The following is a 23060-nucleotide window of genomic DNA, read 5'->3' as shown; positions in this document are numbered from 1 at the left end:
GTAGAGGGGGGGGGCGGTAAGAGGCAGTAGGGAAAGTCTTGAACCCGGCAAGAAGCCCAGGACTTTGCCAAGGAGGCCTCCCCTCCCCCTCCTCACCCCAACAACTTGTTTCTAAGTGATGGAGAGAAAAAGTATCTTCCTTTGGGGGAATCCATGAGGATATGACTTGGGTGAAGGGGCACCCCACTAAGTTTGATACCCCCCCCCATTTGCCATTTTATTCACAGGGCAAATATTTGTTCAGAGGTGCTACTATCTAGGTGCCAAAATTCTCCAGCCCTGGAGGGGGGACATGAACAAAACCAACTCCCTAAATGTGAAAACCCCAACTGGGTTTTGGTTGTTTTTTTTTTTTTTTTTTTTTTGGAAAGAACCACAAGAAAAATGCCAACAGGATCAAACCAAAGAAAAAAGTCAGGGCTTACAGACCCAACCCACAGCAGAGAAGGAGAGGGCAAAGAAATGTGGAACTTCTTTCATCTCACTTCACCCAAGCAAAGCAGGACTTAGCATCGGTACCCTCTCCCCACAAACCACTTGGCACTAGAGGTCAAAGGGCAGCGACATATTTTTTCCCCTCCTTCTGCCTTGCACAAACATTAGCTTCTGCTTCACTAGAACAATCTCCTATTTCTCCAGATGAGCCTTTTTACCTCTCTGTCAACTTCACATGATATATATGTATCTTTTCTTGGAGCAGGAAAAAAAAAAAGTGCATCCTTTTCTCTATAGCTTCTGGAGGGAATCCTCAGGGTGGAGGGATAAAGGTCAGATTCTCCCCCTCCATCCCAGTCCACATACTCTTCATTCCAGCCAGAACCACAGGCCCAAGTCTCCACGCTGGGCCTTCACCAATGGCTCTTCCCACAGCCAGCAATTCCACACTCCCTCACTAACTCATTAACTCCCACACCCAGCCATCAGCTCCTTGGGGAGTCTTCCTAGGTCTCCAGGCCCTAAACCGGGTCACCTTCCTGCTGCGGTGGATGGAATACACCACACCCAGCCGACTGCTGGCCTGACCAATCCTGAGCTCTGCCTTGGGCTCTAATTTCCCATTGGAAGGATGGGAGAAGGTAGAACTGCTCTGACAAGTCTATGTGGTAGAGTGCGTGCCTATTATTAGAGACACCACCAAAAACCAAAGCTTCTTTTTTCTTTCTGTTTTTTTTTGGGGGGTGGGTGGGAGGGCAGTACTAGGGGTTGAACTCAGGGCCTGAGTGTTATCCCTTAAGCTTTTTCTGCTCAAGGCCAGTGCTCTGCCAACGTGAGCCCCATGAACTCCACTTCTAGCTTTCTGCTGGTTATATGCCTGTTGCTGCTCACTCGGGTTCAACCTGTGGTTCCTCCAAGATCTCCTGAGTTTAGGCTAAGATTACAGGCCTGGGCCACCAATGCCTGGCACTTGAACTCCTTAAAACAGGGGAGAGTCTGGCCTTTGATTGGAAGCCACCCCCCCCCAGCAAGTTGGTACAGACATTATTAGCACAAAGCAGGTGCTTCCCAAATGAACACCTATTCCACTGCACAGTCTGTACAAGAATACATACATCTATTATGGATTATATATATTTTATTACTGACCAGGCTTACAACCGTCTGCAAAGGCTAATTTGGAGCAGGCCTCATATCTCTAGCTTGCACCAACCAGGATCTCCCACCTATATCCCCCTCCACAACCCCCCCCCCCCCCCGCCCGCCCCCTTCCACCAATCTCAGACCCTGCTCAGGCTCAAAGCCAAAGTCTTAACTCTGCCTGTGCCCAGGCCTGCCCAGCCAGGCCTCTTGGGGAGTAATCCCATTCTCCCTCTCTTTCCCACTCCCTCTCTCTCTGAACCTGTCCTCAGCAGGGCAACAAGACCATCTGACTTCTGCCCACAGTCTCATAGTAGCCTCTGTCCTGCAGCTGCGGTTCACAAACTCAGCCTTTCCATACCTGCACATCTTTACGGGGGTCTGAGAATCAGTAAGAAAGAGGCCTTCCCTTTCTGTACCCCCCCACCCCCAAAGTCTCACTCTCCAGGGTCTATCCAGGGGGGGGGGTGTCACCCATCAACAGTGACACCTGCCTTCCGGATGATGTTAATTAAGGTCACCAGGGACTTAGCCATTCACAAAGACCCAAGGCTCACCTGCCCAAGAAAAGACTATGTATGGAGAAGGGGGGGGGTGGGGGGGAGGGTCTCCCTCTCTCAATGGCCCCCCTCCCCACCCTTTGTCAGTCCAGCCTGGGAAAAGCTTTAAGGGGAAAGAAAACCTGAACACCGCCCCCCCCCAAAGGGGGGCCACCAACCAGGATCCCAAGCAAAGTGGCTGGGGGGGGCTGGGCGGGGAGGAGGGGGGGTTTGTAGGAGTAGCTTGGGGCCAGGAAGAAGGGGGGGTCCCCCTCTTTTCAGATGAGCAGCTCCACCTCCTCCCATCTCCCAATCGCCTGACAGGGGGAAGGAGCCACCCCGCCTGGAGGTGGGAGTGGGGGGGGGAGAGAAGAGTTGGCCTTCCCGCGCTCACAAGTGTGTGGCTCCCCCCTAACCCCCCCAAAATAAACAAACTTCCTCCCAGGACCTCCCCCCCACCCCATCCCGTCCCATCCCCGGGAGATCTGAAGACACTTGGTTAAGAGAGCAAGGGGTGTGTGTGTGTGGAGGGAGGGGAGGGGGGGCGCCCGCGCCATCACCGCCCGCCCCCCTCGCCCACCCCACCCCCGCCGCCCCCCTTCCTTTTGGAACTCACCAGCCGGGGCGGGGTCGGCGGGGGTGGGTGGGGAGCGGGGTGCACGCGCGCGCCGCGGGGCTCGGGCTGGCCGGGGCTCTGCGCGCGCGGCGGCGGCGGCGGCGGCGGCGGCCCTCCCCCCGCCCTCCCCTCCCTCCCCCCGCCCTCCTCCCCCCTCCCCGCCCCGCCAGCCCCGGGAGGTGGGTCTCAGCTGTTACCCGGAGACCGAGACGGGCTGGAACACGGCGCCCGCCCCGCTGCTGCTGCTGCTGCTGCTGCTGCTGCTGCTGCTGCTGCTGCCCGGGCTGCCCGCCCCTCCCTCCCTCCCTCCCTCCCTTCCCCTCCCCTCCCGGGCTCTGCCACCGGCTGGGAACAAAGGAGACAAAAAGCCGGGCTCCGAGGCGATCGGGAAGGGGAGCGGGGGGGGGGGAGACAGACAGACAGACCGACAGACAGACCGAGAGGGGCTCGGCTCCCCCCCCCGTCCGCCCCGGGAGGGGGGAGCTTCCCCCCCCCTCCTCCCTCACCCCCTTGGGTGCCCCGGGCCAAGCCGGAAGCCGCGGGAGGAGGAGGAGGAGGGTGGGGGGGTAGAGGGGGGTGCACGGGCCCTGAATCATCGGGGAACCCTCTCCCCCCCTCACCCCCTCCCCTGACTCTCCCCCCCCCCACTCCCGTCCGCCTTCGCGGAGAGCGGCGTGGGGAGGGGGGCGGAGCGCCGGCGGCGGTCACCACGGCAACGCGGGGAAGGGGGGAGAGGGGAGGGGGCCGCGCCGGGCCTCACCTGCACGCAGGGGGTCACGCTCTGCACCCCACCCCCCCACGCACGCCTTCGGAGGGGTGAGTAGTGCAGAGCCTGATCTCTCCCCCCCACCCCCCACTCCTGGATCCTTCCTCCCTGGGACCCCCCACCCCCTGCCCCCCTTCCCTGGGACTCCCCCATCCCCTGCCCCCCCTCCCATGCCCGCCCCTGGGACCCCCCCACCCCCTACCCCTCCCCTGCCCGCTCCTGCGACCCCCCACCCCCTGCCCCTGGGACCCCCCACCCCCTGCCCCCCCTCCCCTGCCCACCCCTGGGACCCCCACCCCCTGCCCCCCTTCCCTGGGACTCCCCCATCCCCTGCCCCCCTCCCATGCCCGCCCCTGGGACCCCCCCACCCCCTACCCCCTCCCCTGCCCGTTCCTGCGACCCCCCACCCCCTGCCCCCCTCCCCTGCCCCTGGGACCCCCCACCCCCTGCCCCCCTCCCCTGCCCGCCCCTGGGACCCTCACCACCTGCCCCCCCTCCCCTGCCCGCCCCTGGGGCCCCCCACCCCCTGCCCCCCCTCCCCTGCCCGCCCCTGGGGCCCCCCACCCCCTGCCCCCCCTCCCCTGCCCGCCCCTGGGACCCCCACCCCCTGCCCCCCTCCCCTGCCCGGTCCTGGGACCCCCCCTGCCCCCCCACCCCCTGCCCCTCCTCCCCTGCCCGGCCCTGGGACCCCCACCCCCGGCCCCCCTCCCCTGCCCGCCCCTCACCTGTGTTTTGTTCTCTGGGAGCTTCCTTCCAAGCCGCTCTCCCAACTTTCTTTACCTGAACTCCTGCAGGAGCTCTCGCGCTCTCTAGCACCTGGCCCTGCCCACCTCTCTCCCTCCCTCCCTCTTTCCCTCCCTCTCTTTTCCTCCCCCCACTCTCTTTCTCTCTCTCTCTTTTTCCTGGGACTCTTTTTCCGGTCCCCACCCCAGGCTGTTGGAGAAAGATCACGGGCTTTGGACCTGAGTTTGCGCCATCCACTAAACCTTGTAACCCGACACCTCCCTCCCTCCCTCCCTCCCTCTCTCTCTCTCTCCCCCCCCCCAACTTTATTTGCTCCTGGGCAAGTTGAAGGTGACACCCCCCCAGCCTGTCACAGGATGGTGTGTGTGCATGGTGGGGGTGGGGAGCTCCAGGGAGGGGTTCACCTCCACTGCCTTCTTTTCTTCCCAAGTCTATACCTGGATCCACCCCCCCACCCCCAAGCTGAGAAAGTTTTGGGCAAGTCTGAACTCCACGCGTGCAGCACACACATGCGCTCGGATTTTGTTTTCCTGAGACCCATTCTGGGGCTTAGTGTAAGAACTTTTCAAGCATGGACCTGCGAACACAGGAGCCCAGAACTGTCCCACCAATACTGGAGAGGGGGGAGGAAGGGGCTTGAACTCAAGGCCTGGGTAAGCTCTGTCCCTTAGCATTTTTTCCCCTTGCTTCCCCCTCAAGGCTGGTGCTCTAGCACTTGAGCCACACAAACTCTGACTTGTGGCTTTTTGCTGATTAACTGGAGGTAAGAGGCTCAGGGAATCTCCTGTCCTCAGGCTGGCTTTGAACTATGACCCTTCAATCTCAGCCTCCTGAGTAGCTAGGATGACAGGTGTGGGCCATAGGAGCCTCATTTTTTGACTCAGCTCAACCTCAGGCAAAATCATTGTATCATCACCAGGAAGACTCTCAGGGGCCTCAATCAGACCAATTATTGGCTCCTTTTTGTCCCACCCCTATAAGTCATCTGTCTCACCCTCCCCAACACCCCCTTTTACCTACCTCTGCTTCTAATACCTCAATCGAGACCTACCCAGCCCTTTGGTCAAGTACCATCATGGCTGACGAGAGCACACTGCAACTCTTCTTTCCTATTCTCTAAGACCCCACAGCTCCACCACACCCATTCCACACCACGGGCAGAACGGCCTGCTCTGATTCCCTCACCACATTTTGGTGTTTCTGATTTGCAGTGTATGGAGCCACCCCCCCCCCCTTCCTGTGCAGGGAATCTCCACTCTTCAAATCTCCTTACTTGGGTGCATACCTATCAGGATCTACCTTGCTCCAGACAGGAGCTTTAGATTCACCCCCCACAACTCTTCTTCTCGGGACACAGACAGGACACCCCCTATCATTTCAGGAGAAGGAATATTCAAGGGCAGGGATTTCTCTGCCTGCCATTCTGGAACCGGGACCACACCAGAGGTGGAAGGACCAAAATGTACCAAGGTTCATAGCAGCACCATTGGAGCTGCATTTGCAGCCTAGGATGGAATACAGGACTCAAGGGCAGAAATTGCTTCATGAGAAATGCTTTTGGTACCTCCGACACAAACAAAGCTCCAGTGCACTCTGGGAGAGCTAGGCACTAGTTGACATACCCATCATCCCACCTATTCAGGAGGCTGAGATCTGAGGATTGCAGTTTGAAAGTTTGAAGGCCCCCCCCCCCCCCCCCCCGCCCAGACCCTTATCTCCAATGAGCCAGTCAAAAACCAGAAGTGGAGCTGTGACTCAAAGTGGTAGAGTGTTAGCCTTGAGCAAAAGAGCTCAATGGCAGGGCCCAACCCTGAGTTCAAAACCTACCACCACCAACAAAAAAAAAAGGGGGGGAACCAACTCTTCAGTGTATGCAGAGCAACAGTTTCTATTTACAAGGGACCACTAATGCATTTAGCTGGAGAAATCCTCTGAAAAAGGAAAGGTAGCCATGTATAATAGTGCACACTTGTAATCCCAGCACACCATAAGGTGAAGCAGGATGATCTCAAGGTTGTGGTCAGCCTGGACTATGTTGTATCTCACACCTGTAATCCTAGGTACTCAGGAGGCCAAGATCTGTGGATCATAGTTCAAAGCTAGCATGGGCAATAAAGTCCTCGAGAATCTTTATCTCCAAGTTAAAAGAAAAAAAGGGGGGGGGCTGGGAAGGTGGCTCAGTGGTAGAGCGCTTGCCTTGCATGCTTGAGGCCCACATAAGCAGAAAAAAAACAACCCAGAAGTGGCACTGTGGCTCAAGTGGTAGAGTGCCAGCCTTGAGCTGAACAGCTGAGGGACAGTGCGCAGGCCCAGAGTTCAGACCCCATGACTGGACCCCCCCCCCAAAAAAAAAAAAAGCCAGAAGAGGAGCTATGTTCTGGCACTGGAGATTCACATTGTAATCCTAGTTACTCAGGAGGCTGGGATGTGAGAATGGAAGTTCAAAACCAGCTTGGCCAGAAAGTCAGACTCCTATCTCTAGATAATCACTAGAAAACCAGAAGTGGAGCTGTTATGTAGCTGTATGTAGCTCAAAGATCTGGCCTTGAGCAGAAGAATACAAAGGTTAGCACCCAGGCTCTGAGTTCAAGCCCTAAGACTAACATATATACATAAAGAGATCGGAGGTCCTCAAGACCGTCTAACTCTAGGCCTGACCATACCTTTTGTGGGGGGCTCTTCCTTTGACTCTTTCTCCTGAGTGAGAGCCAGAACTTTGTCTACGCCTATGGAGAGTCATCCTAAGGCAGAGTAGGCACAGTAACATTCTAGTGCTGTCCCAAATACTCTGCACCAGGGACCCAGACTGACTACCGGTCACTATAAGAGTTCCAGGCCCATGAGCAACAAAAATAAAAATAAAAACAAAAAGTAAATAATAGTCCAGGCTTCAGGAGGGAGCATACTCCTGAAATGGGAACCTAGCAGAGATAAAAAAGGAACTAAAGGGGGTGATTCCTTCCAGGCTAGGCCCAATCCTGGGTCTCAGATCAACGAGTTCAATGGACAAGACTCTGATTGAAGTTCTTTTTTTTTTTTTTTGGTCCGGTCGTGGGGCCTGAACTCTGGGCCTGGGCGCTGTCCCTCAGCTCTTCAGCTCAAGGCTAGTGCTCTACCACTTGAGCCACAGTGCCACTTCTGGCTTTTTTCTTTTTGCTTATGTGGTGCTGGGGAATTGAACCCAGGGCCTCAGGCATGCAAGGCAAGCGCTCTACCACTGAGCCACCTTCTCAGCCCCTGATTGAAGTTCTTATAAGTAATACAAACTCTTTAAGACTTTTTAATTGGACATTAACACAAGGCATTGACAATTAATATAAAGAAGCATTAACTACAGAACCAAGTAGGTCTGCTGGTGAGACCACACAGAAGATGCTCAAATAGACCAAAAGCTAAGGCCAGGTACTATCAGCCTAGCTTCTCAGGAGGCTGAGAACTAAAGATTGGAGTTCTGGGTCACTCAGAGTCGGAAAGTCTGTGACAGTATTATCTCCAATGAACCACCAAAAAGCTGTGGCTCAAGAGACAGAGTACCAGCCTTGAGCAATAAAAGCTAAAGGACAGCACTCAGGCCCTGAGATCAAACCATGGTACCAGCGTGCGCGCGCGCACACACACACACACACACACACACACACACACACACACACACACACACACACACACACACACACACACACACACACACACACACACACACACACACACACACACACACACACACACACACACACACACAGAGCAAGCCCAGCCCGGTGCTTACCTCACGCCTGTCATCCTAGCTACTAGCTACTCAGGAGGCTGAGATCTGAGGATTGCAGTTCATAGCCAGCCCGGGCAAGAAAATCCATGAGACTTTTATCTCCAATAAACCAACAAAAAACCAGAAGTGGAGCTGTGGCTTCAAGTGGTAGAGTACTAGCCTTGAGCAAAGAGCTCAGGGACAGTGCCCAGGCCCTGAGTTCAAGACTCATGACCAACTAAAAAGAAAAAAAAAAATCAAAACAAAGAAAGCCCTATTTACCCCTTAGACCCTCTGGAGGTGGCTCCAGGGACTAGCCAGCCTTGAATAGCATGTAGAACACAGGGAGTGTGATCAAAAACGTCACACAGGTAAGTGCTGTACTATACACGGTGTTCCTGTTAACCTGGGCCTCTAGCTTCTGCTCCATGTCAGACAGGGCCAGAATCATGCGCCCCTGCTCTAGCAAAGGGCTGGCCAGAGCTCCATCTACTGGCTCCACCAGGCCTGGGTGTGTGGCAGCTGTTACAAGTTGAACCACTCTAGCCATTTGGCTACAAGTCTTTTCCAGGCCATCAAGCTGTTCTCGTAAAGCCTCAAGACAGGCCTGGACCTGCCGGGAGTGACTGAGCTGTTCTTTCACAGCGGCTGAAAAGACATCGGTTTCTCTGTCTCTAGTGGGGGGACTGCCCGCTGGTGACCCAGAACCCTGACCCTTCCCAGCATGCACCAGGCCCTTCAGGTCCACCATGAGGTCCTGGAGATCCTTTTGCTGGAGAGAGTAGCTAGATGCCTGCTCCCGGATGGCCTCCTGGAGGTTCACAGGTCCTTTCTGGGCCTCTAGGAGTAAGGACTTCAGTTCCTGTAGCCGGACACGGTTCACATAGGTAGAACCAGCCACGCCAATGAGGGCTCCCAGGACTGACCCAATAAGGGACCAGTTCTTGGTCCTCTCTGCCCTCGTGCGTTCCTTCTCGTGACTCTCCCGCACGGCGGCTGAGAAGAGAGAGAACTTCTCCCGCTCAGAGTCCTCGGCACGCAGGTAGGCTGTACGCAGCCTCTTCTCATCCTGTGGAAGCAAAGCATCGTCACAGAAGAGCAAAGGAGCTGGGTACTGGTGGCTCACACCTGTCATCCTAGCTACTCGGGAGGCTGAGATCTGAGGATCATGGTTCAAAGCCAACGTAGGCAGGAAAAGTCCGTGATACTCATATCTCTTATGAACTACCCAAAAAGCCAGAAGTGGAGCTGTGGCTCAAATGGTAGAGTACTAGCTTTGAGCAAATGAAGTTTAGTCACTGAGTTCAAGGCCCAAGACAGGCAGACAGGCAGGAAGGAGCAAGCTAGGCACTGATGGCTCATGCCCGCAACCCTAGATACTCAGAAGGCTGAGATCTGAAGACTGTGGTTCAAAGCCAGCCCAGGCAGAAAAGTCAGTGAAACAGCAGAAAATCCAAGTAGCTCTGTGGCTCAAAGCACTAGCCTTGGGCACAAAAGTTCAGCAAGAGCACCCAGGCCCTGAGTTCAAGGCCCGTGACTGGCAAAAAAAAAAAAAAAAAAAAAAGGCAGGAACAAAAGAAGGAAGGGCCTAGCTACTTAGGAGATTTAGTTCTAGGATCATGGTTCAAAGCCAGCTCCAGCAGGAAAGTCTGTTGAGACTCTTCTCTCTAATTAACCACCAAAAAAAAAAAGCCAGAAGTGGGGCTGGGATGTGGCTTAGTGGTAGAGTGCTTGCCTAGCATGCGTGAAGACCTGGGTTCGATTCCTCAGTACCACATACACAGAAAAAAGCCAGAAATGGCGCTGTGGCTCAAGTGGTAGAGGGCTAGCCTTGAGCAGAAGAAGCTCAGGGACAGTGTCAGGGTCCTGAGTTCAAGCCCCAGGACTGGCCAAAAAGCAAAAGCAAAAATAAACAAGCAAACAAAAAAGCCAGAAGTGAAGCAGTGACTCATGTGGTAGAAGGCTAGTAAAAAAAAAAATCAAACCTCAGGGACAGTGCCTAGGCCCTGAGTTCAAGCCTCACCATCCACACACAAAAAGATGGGGGCTGGGGAGGAGGGGAAGGGAGGGAAGAAGGGAAGAAAGGAGAAGGAAGGAAGGAAAAGAAAGAACCTAGCACTCCCTCCATGGAGGACTGCGTTGGCCTGTCCACTCCACCCTTGAGGAAAAAGCAGATGGACAGACTTGTGAAGAGTGGAGCCCTGGCTTTGCCTTCCAGGCTACCTCGTTACCAAAGCCTCTTGTCCCACGAGACAGTCAGGGTTTCCAGCCAGCCCTCCTCCAGTATGCCAGGGCGAGGAAGACCTACCTGTAGCATCCTGTGTTCCAGGGTGGCTAGCTCCAGGTACTGGCTGTCCTCTCTGGAGACGCGGTCCAAGCGGGCCCTCACCTCTTTCAGCTTGGCCTGCTGAGCCTCTAAAGCCTCTCGAGCCTCCCGGACAAGGCCTCGAGCCACCATGAACACCTTTTCTGCCTGGAGAGAGGAGAGCAGACACCATCAGCTCCTTTTCCCCGCACCTACACAGGCTCTGCTTCATGGCTAAGAAGAGGGTGCTGGAACTGGGTAGCTGGTGGCTCACGCCTGTCATCTTAGCTACTCAGGAGGCTGAGATCTGAGGATCGGGGGTTCAAAGCCAGCCTGGGGGGATGTAAAGTGCAATGGGACTGAACTCCAGTGAACCACAAAAAGCCAGCAGTGGTGCTCTGGTGCAAGTGGTAGAGCACTAGCCTTGAGCACAAAAGCTCAGGGACAGCACCCAGGCCCAGCCACCTCCCCTGGCAAAAACAAAAGGCGGGCCCCATTGGGGTGTTAGCTGCAAAGGTAGAACCAGTCCTTGGGCAGTTAATCCGGGTTTACTCAGTGGTGGTTAAAATGCAGCCCCAGGCCACACCCTGTCTGAAGCCGTGGAATTTATCCACTCAGGCGGAAATAACACGCCCCTGAGAAACTTGCATACAGCCTAACAATGAGCATAATCTGTATTCGCTATTCCCAAGCCACAGCAAGGCCTGGTGATACCACCAGCCACAGCACGGCTAACTAAGGCCGTGGCTCACGCCTGTCACCCTAGCCACTCGGGAGGCTGAGATCTGAGGACTGAAGTTCAAGGCCAGGAAGAAAGAAAAAGAGAAAGAAACAAAGGAGGGGAGGGGAGGGAGGGAAGGGAGGGAGGGGAGGAGAAGAGAAAGAAGCAAATCTGAACGTGGCTTCCCAGCACTACACAGCTGGTGACGTGTTTCCTGGGAGCCAGCAGGCCACATTTCCCAAGTCAAGAGAGCCGGACAACCATCTTAGTTCTGATTCTTACCTCAGTCACGTTTCCCTGGGCGTCTCGAACCTCATTGAGTCCAACAAACTCTTCGTATCTGTCCCACCACGTCTTGGCAGTGGCGGCTGCTTTTTGCTGAATGCTGTGCCCCAGGGCCTTGCCTAGTGCTGGCAGGCGATGAGACAGCCGGAGGGCTACCTCTTCAGATCGCTTCTCTCCCGGCTGGCTGGAGCTGGAGCTGCACAGACTCCTGATCGGAAACAGATCCCTTCCAAGGAGGCGTCTCCGTGCCAGTGTGTGGGGCGCACCTCCCATCTGCTGCATGGCAAACACAGGGCTGCACCCCATCATCAGATCTGTGAGGCTGGGGAGAGGGAGGAGGAATGTCAGAGGGGCCACTCTGCTAAAGTCAGACAACAGCTTCTGGGGCAAGATGTAGTCCCCTGGACAGAACAGATTGGGACATTGAACCCCTTTCTGTCATGACACCACATAAACCAAACCCTCCTTCCTATCCCTCCCTGTACCTCTCAGGTCTCTCTGATAACCTGACTGAGAATCGAATGCCCAGTCTTTTGATAATGCTGAAGAAAGTTCTCAAACTTCAGTTGTGTCCATGTGAACTAAGTCCCACAGATACCTAAAGGCTCTCTGTGTATTGGTGGAACTGAGGGTGATACAGGGCAGTTTAAGAAGCACAGTCACATTGATTGATTGATTGTTTTACCAGTCCCAGGGCTTGAACTCTGGTTTTAGGCTCTGTCCCTGAGCCTCTGTGCTCTACCACTTGAGCCATAGTGCCACTTCCAGCTTTTTCTGAGTAGTTTATTGAAGATAAGAGTCTGATGGACTTTTATGCCAGGACTGGCTTTGAACTGTGATCCTCAGATCTCAGCTTCCTGAGTAGCTAGGACTATAGGTGTGAGCTACTGGTGCCTGGCTCTTTTTTGGTGTGTGTGTGTGTGCCTGGCTCTTTTTTGGTGTGTGTGTGTGTGTGTGTGTGTGTGTGTGTGTGTGTGTGTGTGTGTGTGTGTGTGTGTGTGTGTGTGTGTGTGTGTGTGTGTGTGTGTGAGTCATAGGGCCTGAACTCTGGGCCTGGGCACTGCCCCTCAGCTTAACAGTTCAAGGCTAGTACTCTACCACTTGAACCACAGCACCACTTCTGGTTTTTTCTGCTTATATAGTACTGAGGAATGGAACCCAGGGCTTCATGCATGCTAGGCAAACACATTCCCAGCTCTCAGGTCATTTCTCTAAAAGATTCTCACATGCAACTTCCTAGACTCCCTGATGAGGACAAGATCATTGATGTCACAAGACAGAAAAGTTCTCTTTGGAGAAGGTAATTGTCTTGCACAGAGAATAGTTTTTCTAATGTCCACGTCAGCCCTTCAACCTGCCTTTCCGGCCTACTAAGTCCCAGTCTTAGATTTCTCACCTTCTGGAGATTTCTCCTACCTCCCCTGTCTCATGCCTGCACACCAGATCAGGCTTCTTTGTTCCTTCCCTTTGGGCCCTACCAATGCCTACTTCTCTGATCTGAACGGGGCACCAGAAGTATCTAGAGTCAGGCTTTGCCACAGCTCAAGAACAGAATGACTCTGAAGACCCTGGAGACAAGGTTATCCAAATTGCCAGGAAAATCTGGTGCCTTCTTCATAGATCCCAAAGCTCTTAAGTGTCAGAGCGACACCTGGTGGTTGACTCAGTAAGCCACAGGGAGTAAAGCAAGAGAAAGATGGGGACAAGACAGTGCCAGGTGCTGAGGAACAAAGTGCTTCCTGAGGAAGCTGTGATAGCGAACACAGTCCAGGCCACAGTATCCCACCTCTGCCTTCTCATTGGTGAAGAACTCAGACCCCCTGAAAAACAAAGCAGGGAGGGCAGACATGTGCCTTCTGGCTAAAGGGGGTCCAGGCAGCCAGGTACCTGTTGCTCACACCTGTAATCCTAGCTACTCAGGAGGCTGAGATGTGAAGATCTCAGTTCAGTCATTCTGGGCAGACAAATCTGAGACTCTTGCCGGGCACTGGTGGCTCACGCCCATAATCCAGAAGGTGAGATCTGAGGATGGAGGTTCAAAGTCAGCAGCGGCTTTAATTCAGGGCCTGGAAGGCTGTCCCTGAGCTTTTGCACTCAAGTCCAGCGCTCTACCATTCTGAGCCACAGAGCCACTTCTGGTTTTCTGGTGGCTCATTGGAGACAGTTTTCTGCCCAGCCTGGCTTTTGTTAGTATTATACCCACCCTCTGGTCCTTAGCTCCACCCAGATCTGAACTCCTCCCTGCCCTAGAGTTCCCCCATACAGCTGGCTAATCTATCTCTCTCTGATTCCACGATCCTTATATCTCAGCCTCCTGAGTAGCTAGGATGACCAGTGTGAGCCACTGGTGCCAGGCTCCATGATATTCTTTTTTTTTTTTTTTTTTTTTTTTGTCGGTCGTGGGGCCTGAACTCTGGGCTTGTGCGCCATCCCTGAGCTCTTCAGCTCAAGGTTGGTGTTCTACCACTTGAGATACAGTGCCCCTTCCGGCTTTTTTTTCTGCTTATGTGGTGCTGAGGAATCGAACCCAGGGCCTTATGCATGCAAGGCAAGAACTCTTACCACTGAGCCACCTTCCCAGCCCCCCTCCATGATATTCTTATCTCCAATTAACCACCAAAAAGCTGAAAGTGTAGGTGTGGCTCAAGCTGTAGAGGACCAACCTTGAGCAAAAAAAGCTCAGGGACAGTACCCAGGCCCAGAGTTCAAGCCCCAGGACCTTTCCCTCCCTCCCTCCACACAAATGTACTAAATGAATAAACAGAATTTGCAAAGAGCTGCATCCTGATTATTTTTATAAAAACCCAAACTTCATCCAGGTGTAGTGGCTGACATCTGTCATTAAAGCACTCTGGAGGCTGAGGCAGGAAGATAGTGAGGTCAAGGCCAGCTTGGGGGCTACATGGGTACATCCCAAATTAGCTTGAGAATCAGAATGAAACCCTGCTTAAAACAAAATAACAACAAAAAACACCCCTGCCTTCTAAACCGGGTGCCTGTGGCTCACGCCTGTCATCCTAGCTACTCAGGAGGCTGAGAGCTGAGGATCGCGGTTCAAAGCCAGCCCGGGCAGGAAAGGCCCTGAGACTCACATCTCCAGTGAACCACCAGGACAGCGCCGGGGCTCCGAGTTCAAGCCCCACCACCGACAAAACTGACACCAACAGTAACAGCAAGAACAAAGACCTGCCTCCCGGTGGTTCCCACAGCCCCGGGGCCTGGGGGTCGGCCTGCACCCCCCGCCCCCGTCTGTCTGACGGGTCGCTCCGCTCCGGGGCGGCAGCTCTGCGCATGCCCCTCTCCTCCCGGCTCCTGGTCACCCAGGCCCAGGCAGGCCTCCCGCGCACAGCGGCGGCTCGCTCCCGGGAGGGACCGCCCCGGGCCTCGTACCCGCAGCTCGCAGCCCTCCTCGGCGCCAGCGGTGGGCCGGATCCGGCGGCATTCACCCGGCCGACCCCTGACCCCTTAGCACCCGCCCTCCCGTCCCGGAAAGGCCCTTGCTGTGAGGGAAGGGGAACTTCCGGTTCGAGAGCCAATCCGCGGGCCCGCCTGTGAGGCGCCGCGCCTTGGGGCGCCCCGCTTCCGGCTTCGGGTCAGGGTCTGGGCCGAGGCGCGGCTGGCATCATGTCCGGCCGCGAGGGTGAGTGTCTGCGCGGCGGGGCCGGGCTGGCGGGGCGGGACCGGGGCGCGGGCCGGGGGGACGGGCTGAGCGCGCTCGTGTCGCCCGCAGGTGGCAAGAAGAAGCCCCTGAAGCAGCCCAAGAAGCAGGCCAAGGAGATGGATGAGGTGAGGCCGGGGCCTTGGAGGCGCGGGAGGCCGGGCAGGGGGGGATCGGGGGCCGGGGCCGGGGGGGATCGGGGGCCGGGGCCGGGGGGAAGGCGGGGGCCGGGGGAGATCGGGGGCCGGGGGGGGCCGGGGGGGATCGGGGGCCGGGGGCGATCGGGGGCCGGGGCCGGGGGGGGGGGGCCGGGGGCCCGGCCTGCAGTGATCGCGCGCGGCCTCCTCCCCTAGGAAGACAAGGCCTTCAAGCAGAAACAGAAAGAGGAGCAGAAGAAACTCGAGGAGTTGAAAGCGAAGGCCGCGGGAAAGGGGCCCCTCGGTAAGTGGCTCACCGGGGAGGGGGGGACCCGGGCCGGGGGGGAGGGAGGGTCCGGGGCGGGAATGGGGGGGGGATCCGGGCCGGCGCACTAGGCCTCGGCCCTGGGCAGCCTCGGGTTCCCATTCCTGCGGACACGCGTAGGTTGGTTACTAAACCAGCGTCCACAATTTTCTTTGCCCACATGTGCCATTTACCGCCTCTGCTGCTTTGAACATTGTTCTTTTTTTTTTTTTTTTTTTTTTACTTTTTTACTCCTATTCTTGTAATAAATGGCTTTTTCTCCCCCTCTTTTCTTGAGTCAGTTGTGGGTGTGTCTAGGCTAAAAGATAAAAAGTGCAGGCTCCCGGGCTTGCTTGTGCTTTTCTGACCTAAACACCCATCCCCCCCCTCACTTGCATTATTTTGTCTTTTTTTCCTCTGGTATAAGAGGAATGTGTTACATTTTAATGTGTTACATTTTAAATGACTTTCTGGCCCAGCAGTCCTAATGTGCTTTTTATTTATCTATTTTTATTTTTTGCCAGTCCCGGGGCTTGAGTTCAGGGCCTGGGCTGTGGCTGACACTGAGGGATTGAACCCCGGGCTTCATGCATGTTAGGCAAGCACCCTACTACTAAGCCACATTCCCAGCCCTATTTTATGTGCTTCTTTTTTTCTTTCTTTCCTTCTTTCATACTTTTTTCTTTTGGTCAGTTGTGGGGCTTGAACTCTGGGCCTGGGTGCTGTCCCTGAGCTCTTCAGCTCAAGGCCAGTGCTCTACCACTTGAGCCCCAGAGCCGCTTCCAGTCTTCTGGTGGTTAACTGGAGATAAGCGCCTCAAGGACTTTCCTGGCTGGGCTGGCTTTGAACAGCGATCCTCAGATCTCGGCCTCTTGAGTAGCTAGGATTACAGGCGTGAGCCACCCGTGCCGGGCCCCCTTCTCTTTTCCTTTTCCTATGCAGTACTTTGGCTTAAACTGGGCCTGGGCCCTAACCCTTAGCTTTTTTCCACTCAGGGGTGGTGTTCTACCACTTGAGCCACACCTCCACTTTTTGCCTCCACTTTTGGCTTTTTTTAAAATTTTGCCAGTCCTGGGTCTTGAGCTCAGTGCCTGGGTATTGTCCCTGAGCTTCTTTGCTCAAGGCTAGCATTGTACCACTTAAGCCACAGTGCTACTGTTTATGTGGTACTGAGGAATCAAACTCAGAGCTTCATTCATGCTAGTCAAGCAGTCTACCACTTAAGCTATATCCCAGCCTCTCTATGTGCTTCTTTTTTGTCAGTCATGTAGCTTGAACTCTGGGCCTGGGTGCTGTCCCTCAGCCCCTCAGCTCTTCAGCTCTAGGCTAGTGCTCTACCACTTGAGGTACAGCACCACTTCCAGTTTTCTGGTGATTTATTGGAGATAAGTGTTTCACGGAGTTTCCTGCCTGGGCTAGCTTTGAACTGTGATCCTCAGATCTCAGCCTCCTGAGTAGCTAGGATTACAGGCGTGAGCCACCAGTGCCTGGCTTCTTTATGTGCTTCTTAAGCACATAAATATGCAGGGCATAATGGAGGCAAGAATAATGGAACTCTTATTCAGGTCTTCTCAAGACCTCTGTTCCAGTGACTTTGATCCATTATTGTTCGTTTTTAATTCTCTTCTCCCAAATAGTTTCTCTTCTTTGTGTGTCTTTTTCCCCTGTTTTTTAAAATATAATCTTATTGTTATTAAGATGCTGTACAGAGGAGTTAACCATCTCGTGTCAGGTGCTTTTTTTCTCTTTTTGTAAATTGTGGGGCTGGAACTCAGGACTTGGGGGCTGTCCCCAGGCCTCTCTGTGCCCCAGGCTATTCCTATACCACTTGAGGCACAGCATCACTTCTGGTTTTTGGGTGCTTCATTGGAGATGATACTCCCTTGGGGACTTTTGTGCCCAACTGACTTTGAACTGAGATCCTCAGATCTCAGCCTTCTGAGTAAGATTACATGCAGGAGCCACTGGTACCTGGCTTTCCATTATTGTTTACACTGCACTGAGGGTGTAGCTATTGAAAACACCCTTTCAGAATGTCAAGCATATTGCACTGTAGACTAGGATTCCATCCACAAGTATCTCATTCTGTATATGGAAAGATCACCAAATCTGAAACACTCCTGTCCCCAGCATTTTAGAGGAGGAATATCTAACCAGTACTGATTGAGCACATCCTTTTTTCTTCCTTAGTAATGTAGCCTAGGATGCCTTCAAACACCTCCCCAAGTGCTGGTATTACAGGCATATGTCACCATGACTAGCTTAATTTTTTTTTATGGTCAGTCACGGGGCTTGAACTCTGGGCTTGGGCACTGTCCCTGCACCCTTCAGCTCAAGGTCAGTGTTCTACTGCTTGAGCCACAGCACCACTTCCAGTTTTCTAGTGGTTTATTGGAGATAAGAGTCTCATGGACTTTCCTGCCTGGGCTGGCTTTGAACTGCATTCCTCAGATCTTAGCCTCCTGAGTAGCTAGAATGACAGGCGTGAGCCACTGGTGCCCGGCTGACCAGCTTAATTTTTGTTAGGATTTATTTTGTCTAAGGCAGTGGCTCATACCTGTAATCCTTGCTATTCAGGAAATCAGGGGAGAAGATAGTTGAAAGTGTGCTTGGGCCAAAAATGATTAGGGAGACTCTTAAATGAATAAAGCTGGGCATGATAGTGCAGTCTATCTTCCAGCTATGTAGGAGGCATAAAGTAGGAAAACTACATGTAGTCCAGGCCCACTAAGGCAAGAGACATAAAAGTAGGAAAACTACATGTAGTGCAGGCCCACTAAGGCAAGAAAGACCCTATCTGATAGATAACTAAAAACAAAGTGGGGGTGGCTGGGAAAGTGGCTTGGTGGTAGAGTGCATGCTTGAAGCCCTGGGTTCAATTCCTCAGTACCACAAATAGCTGGAAGTGGTGCTGTGGCTCAGGTGGTATAGTGCTAGCCTGAGCCAAAGAAGCTCAGGGACATTGCCCGGGCCCTGAGTCCAAGCCCCAGGTCTGGGGGGGGGGGAAGGGAGGGGACAGCACTCAGGTGGTAGAATGCTTGTTTAGAAAGCAGAAGACCCTGAGTTCAAATCCCAGTAAACCTTAAAAAAAAAAAAAAAAAGTGAGCCAGGCACCGGTAGCTCATGCCTGTAATCCTAGCTCAGGAGGCTAAGATCTGAGGATTGCAATTCAAAGCCAAAAATTTGTGAGACACTTAATTTCCAATAAACTACTCAGAGAAAGCGGGAAGTGATGCTGTGCCTCACGAGGTAGAGAACTAGTCTTGGGCTCAAAGAGGCTCAGACACAAGCCCAGGCCCTGAGTGCAAGCCCCAGGACCATCTCTTCCCCCCCTCCCCCAAGAAAAAAAATATCCTAGTCCTGTTCCTTCATTCTTGTCATCTGAAATAATTCTACAGCTAAACCGGGATTGGTGGCTTACACCTATAATCGTAGCCACTAAAGAGGTTGAGATCTGAGGATCAGGGTTCAAAGCCAGCCTGGGCAGGAAAGTTCATTAGACTCTTATCTTCAATGAACCACCAGAAAATGGCTGTGGCTCAAGTGGTAGAGTCTTGAGCTGAAGAGCTGAGGGACAGTGCCGAGGCCTAGAGTTCGATCCCTTTGAACTACTTGTTGGGTGCCAAATGTATTGCCATTTGTGGATTTGAGTAAAACACAGGCACTGAGCAAATCAGACCCCAAGAACAAAATAGGGGATATAGGTAATGTGGTATGGCAATTAAGAGTACACCAGATTTTGGATTGGTAGCATATGCCTGTTAATCCTAGCACTCAGGAAGCTGAGGCAGAAGAATCATGAATTTCAAGCCAACTGGTACATATAGCCAGAACCTGTCTCAAAAAGTCAAGCCACTCATGTTCGCCCATACTAGCTTGAAACCTTGAACACCACCAAACATAAAGGCTTGGCTGTAGATTCTGGGGCTGGAAGATAAATGAGCTAATTTGTTAAGTACACAACAGTGTAGATGTAAAACAGTATACAGTCATTGCTGTGTCTATAAGAACTATTTTTTTTTTCCAACTACACACCAATGGCTCACACCTATAAACTTGTCTCTCAGGAGGCTGAGACCTGGGAGGATTGTTGTTTGAAGCCAGCCATAGCAGGAAAGTCAGACTCCCTAACTGATTTTTTCCCCCCTTCTGCAGCCACAGGTGGAATTAAGAAATCTGGCAAAAAGTAAGCTGTTTGTTGTCCCTGAGATGATGGTGACCCTTGATTCCATTCCCATTCAACATCTGGATTTCCTGTCGTAACATTTCTGCCACCTATAGGTAGAATGAAGTTTTGTCTAGGACTCTGAACATTAAGAACAACCTTTAAAAAAAAAAAAAATCCTACAGTGGCTCAGTCTCTAGTTTGTCAGCCATTGTGTCAGCCATTGCTACCTCAGCTGTAAATTTCAAGTAAACCCAGCCTAGGTTCCTGCCAGAGTCTGCTCTTTGTTCTACTCTTGCATTCTGTGTCATCTTGAAAGTAAACCAACTCATTTAAAAGGCTGCCCTTCTTGTGTTGTATATCCAGTGGATTACCTTACCTGCGTCTAGTGGAAAATTTTATACTTTGAAAAGAGAAAAAAAAAAAACACCTTTGCCAAGCTGGTCTATATTTTTCATTGTTACTCATCTGTTCATGTAAGTTTTCTGTGTGCAGACACTGGGGCATGTTCTGGTTAACAGCTCATACTGTCAATTATTGTAGCAGGAGATAGGAAAGGGGAAAACATATATATACATGGCTTATACTGTGAAGGGTTGAAAATGGGAGTGGGCTGAGAATGTGCCTTCTCACAGTGTTTGCCTAGCATACATGACATCCTGGGTTTGATTCCTCAGTACCACATAAACAGAAAAAGCTGGAAGTGGTGTTGTGGCTCAAGTGGTAGAGTGCTAGCCTTGAGCTGAAGAGCTGAGGGACAGTGCCCAGGCTCTCAGTTCAAGCCCCAGGACTGGCAAGACCAAAAAAAAAAAAAAAGAAAAGAAACAGCCAAAAGTGTTAAGATGACCAATGATGCCCTAATACATCTTCCACCAGTGACCTGAATTTCAAGCTGCTTCACCAACCCTTTCTTCTGCCTGTATTATAGATACTGGGCACACCTTCCTTCTGAGAACTGAAATCCAACCACCACAATATTGAGTTCTTCCCTGATTACTATAAAGAGGCACTTCCATTCTCTTGACCTGGTTTTTTGTTTGTTTTTCCTCCCAACCCCTTTGACTACAATGTAAACTTTAGGAGAACAGAAACCATGTATTAATTGAAAGACCTGACAGGCACCAATATTTACATTTCGGCTTGGGGCTGTTGATACAATGATACAGTTATGGGAATAATGCTAAGTTTTATTTTTCCTGAAGATGTATTTTTAGAAAGGGCTCCAGAAGCTCAGTGTGTTAGTAAAGGCCTGAAATCCCATACCACTGGAGGTTAGGGCTGGAAGATAATGAATTTGAGAACAGCCTGGACTGTACATAGTGGGATCCTAGGGGGTTGGGGGGGGGGGTTAGAATCATGCTGAGATTGCTAAATCAAAACAAGAGGATTAAAACACTGAAACAAATTGGGGAAGATGGTGCACATCTGTAATCCTAGCTACTCAGGAGGATAAGATCTGAGGATTACTGTTTGGAAGCCAAGCCGGCCCAGGCAGGAAAGTCTATGAGACTCATCTTCAATTAATCACAGAAAAAGCCAAAAGTGGCGCCCGCTGCTCAAGTGGTAGAGTGCTAGCCTTAAGCAAAAGGAGCTCAGGGACAGTGCCCAGGCCCAGAGTTCAAGCCCTAGGACCAGCAAAAAAATTTTTTTTTAAAGCTTGAAACAGGGCTGGGATGGTGGCTCAGTGGTAGAGCGCTTGCCTTGCATGCCTGAGGCCCTGGGTTTGATTCCTCAGCACCACATAAGCAAAAAGAAAAAAGCCGGAAGTGGCGCTATGGCTCAAGTGGTAGAGTGCTAGCCTTAAGCTGAAGAGCTGAGGGACAGCGCCCAGGCCCAGAGTTCAGGCCCCACAACTAGACCCCCTCCCCCCAAAAAAAACAATTAGCCACCAGAAAACCAGAAGTGGCTCAACGTGATAGTGCATTAGCCTTGAGCTGGAGAGCTCAGGTACAGTGTACAAGCCTGAACTTCTGAGTCCCATGACTGACAACAAAAACAAAACAAAACCCAAAAAACTAGGACTTAAGCAGTCAACATTTGAATGTGAGGGGACCTACCATTGCTTCAAAAATCTAAAGGGGATGCCAGGCCCTTATTTATACGCTTAATACCTTAACATTCATAGAACACTCACCAGAGGAAGAGGAGAAAAGTGCACTCACGGGCTGTTTCACTCTGAGCTCTCTCCAACAACCATCTTCTATACTGCTAACAATTCCACCTGCCACTGCTGCTCAATAAAATCATGGCAAACACCCAATGGCAGTTCAAACGCCCCCCCTCCTTTCCTTTTGCCATAGATAACTCCTACCAGGGGATCAGTGTGTATTTAGTTCGTGTGTGAGTATAACCCCACGCATCAGCTTCCTGTTCTTTTGAACTCCTACTAAACCTGTAGGAAAATCCAGGTGGCCTTCTTTCACCTCCTGAGCCCTATTCATATTGGGACAAAAGAAAACAAAAATACTCATGCACTCACAGATAAATAAACGAAATGAATGTAAACAGCCCAAGACAGTTCCCCCGCTCTCTCACAGACACTACCATTTTGCAGAATAACTCTCCTTGGATCTTTTCCCCCTCTTCCCAAGACCATATGTATATGTGTATATGTGTGTATATGTGTGTGTGTGTGTGTGTGTGTGTGTGTTCATTCCTGCCCACAACACAGTTCCATTCATACGATCGTATGATGATGGTTGGGCGGGGGTGGGGGTGGGGGAGAGCGGGGGCTGAGAAAAGATGGGTCACCACCATAAAACCAAACTCCTAACGGGACGCCGGGGGCTCACGCCTGCAAATCCTACGGAGGAGGAGGAGGCTCAGATCTGCAGCTCGCGGTTCAAAGCCAGCTTGGGAAGTGAGGTCCGTGACCCTGATCTCCAATGAACCATTAAGAAAAAAAAAAACAGCCGGAAGTCGAGCTGTCTCTCTCAAAGTGGCAGAACCTTAGCCTTGAGCAAAAAAAAAAGCCACCTCAGAGACAGCCCGCAGGCCCCCGAGTTCGAGCCCCAAGACCTGCACAAAACAAGACAAAAAACTCCTAAAGCAAACACAATTAAAACCAAAACCACCACCTGGAACGCCACAAGCCTGGCTGCACTGGAGCACGCTCGTGGCAAGGCCCGGGGAGGGGACGGCAGGGCCCGGGGCGACGCGGGCCCCGCGGGCCTGGGGACTCCACCGGAGCGCCCGAAAAGCGCTTCGAAGCCCTGGGTCCCGATCATTCCGAACACATCGCCCTGAGTTCCCCCGGCGCTGCTTCAAACCTTAGCGAAAGCTCCGCATCTCCAAACAAACAAATAAACAAACAAACAAACAAAACCGCCGCCATCGCCGACCCCAGCCGCCCGGACCGTGGCGGCGCGCACGCACGCGCGCTCCCCTGACGTCATCCTCGCGCGACCCCCTCCCAAACTAGGGAGCTGATTGGTCCACGGGGCTGGGAGGGGGCGTGGCTGGATGGGGTGGGTGGGCGGGGAAGGTCTGCGGCACGCAGACCG

General features: G+C 52.8%; 2 protein-coding genes and 1 long non-coding RNA gene across 9 annotated transcripts in view; 1 reads left to right on the top strand and 2 right to left on the bottom strand.

The window, feature by feature from the left end:
• Plxnb1 (plexin B1) overlaps positions 1–4306 on the bottom strand; it is a 35293-nt gene extending 30987 nt beyond the window's left edge. Inside the window, exon 1 of one of the 3 annotated variants that reach the window (XM_070017640.1) lies at positions 4222–4306. The gene's annotated coding sequence lies outside the window, so the exon portion shown is untranslated. Of the gene's footprint in view, positions 1–2730; positions 2754–2927; positions 2949–4221 lie in introns of those variants that run through there. The other 2 variants (XM_070017644.1, XM_070017645.1) reach the window with 2 other exon arrangements.
• A 3191-nt stretch (positions 4307–7497) lies between these two features.
• On the bottom strand, positions 7498–22895 carry Ccdc51 (coiled-coil domain containing 51). 5 transcript variants are annotated; one of them, XM_070017638.1, is made up of 5 exons: positions 14684–14768; positions 13181–13315; positions 11291–11615; positions 10291–10455; positions 7498–9051 (listed from the first exon to the last, which is right to left on the bottom strand). In XM_070017638.1, exons 3-5 carry the CDS (start codon positions 11600–11602, stop codon positions 8296–8298), a joined length of 1233 nt encoding a protein of 410 aa, XP_069873739.1. In that variant the 5' UTR covers positions 11603–11615; positions 13181–13315; positions 14684–14768; the 3' UTR covers positions 7498–8295. The 5 variants fall into 5 exon arrangements, with proteins under 5 accessions (XP_069873739.1, XP_069873740.1, XP_069873737.1 ...); XM_070017639.1 differs by having other exon boundaries at positions 13194–13315; XM_070017636.1 differs by lacking the exons at positions 13181–13315; positions 14684–14768 and adding an exon at positions 22827–22895.
• LOC138824036 (uncharacterized) lies at positions 14833–19899 on the top strand. The gene is made up of 4 exons (XR_011370985.1): positions 14833–14933; positions 15024–15079; positions 15305–15392; positions 19548–19899. It is a non-coding gene; the product is annotated as an uncharacterized lncRNA (long non-coding RNA).
• Positions 22896–23060: the final 165 nt, after the last annotated feature.

This window comes from Dipodomys merriami, unplaced genomic scaffold (assembly GCF_024711535.1).
Source record: "Dipodomys merriami isolate MVZ:Mamm:240054 unplaced genomic scaffold, mDipMer1.0.p SCAF_125, whole genome shotgun sequence".
Lineage (NCBI taxonomy): Eukaryota > Metazoa > Chordata > Mammalia > Rodentia > Heteromyidae > Dipodomys > Dipodomys merriami.
This window is presented reverse-complemented; position numbering and strand designations above follow the sequence as displayed.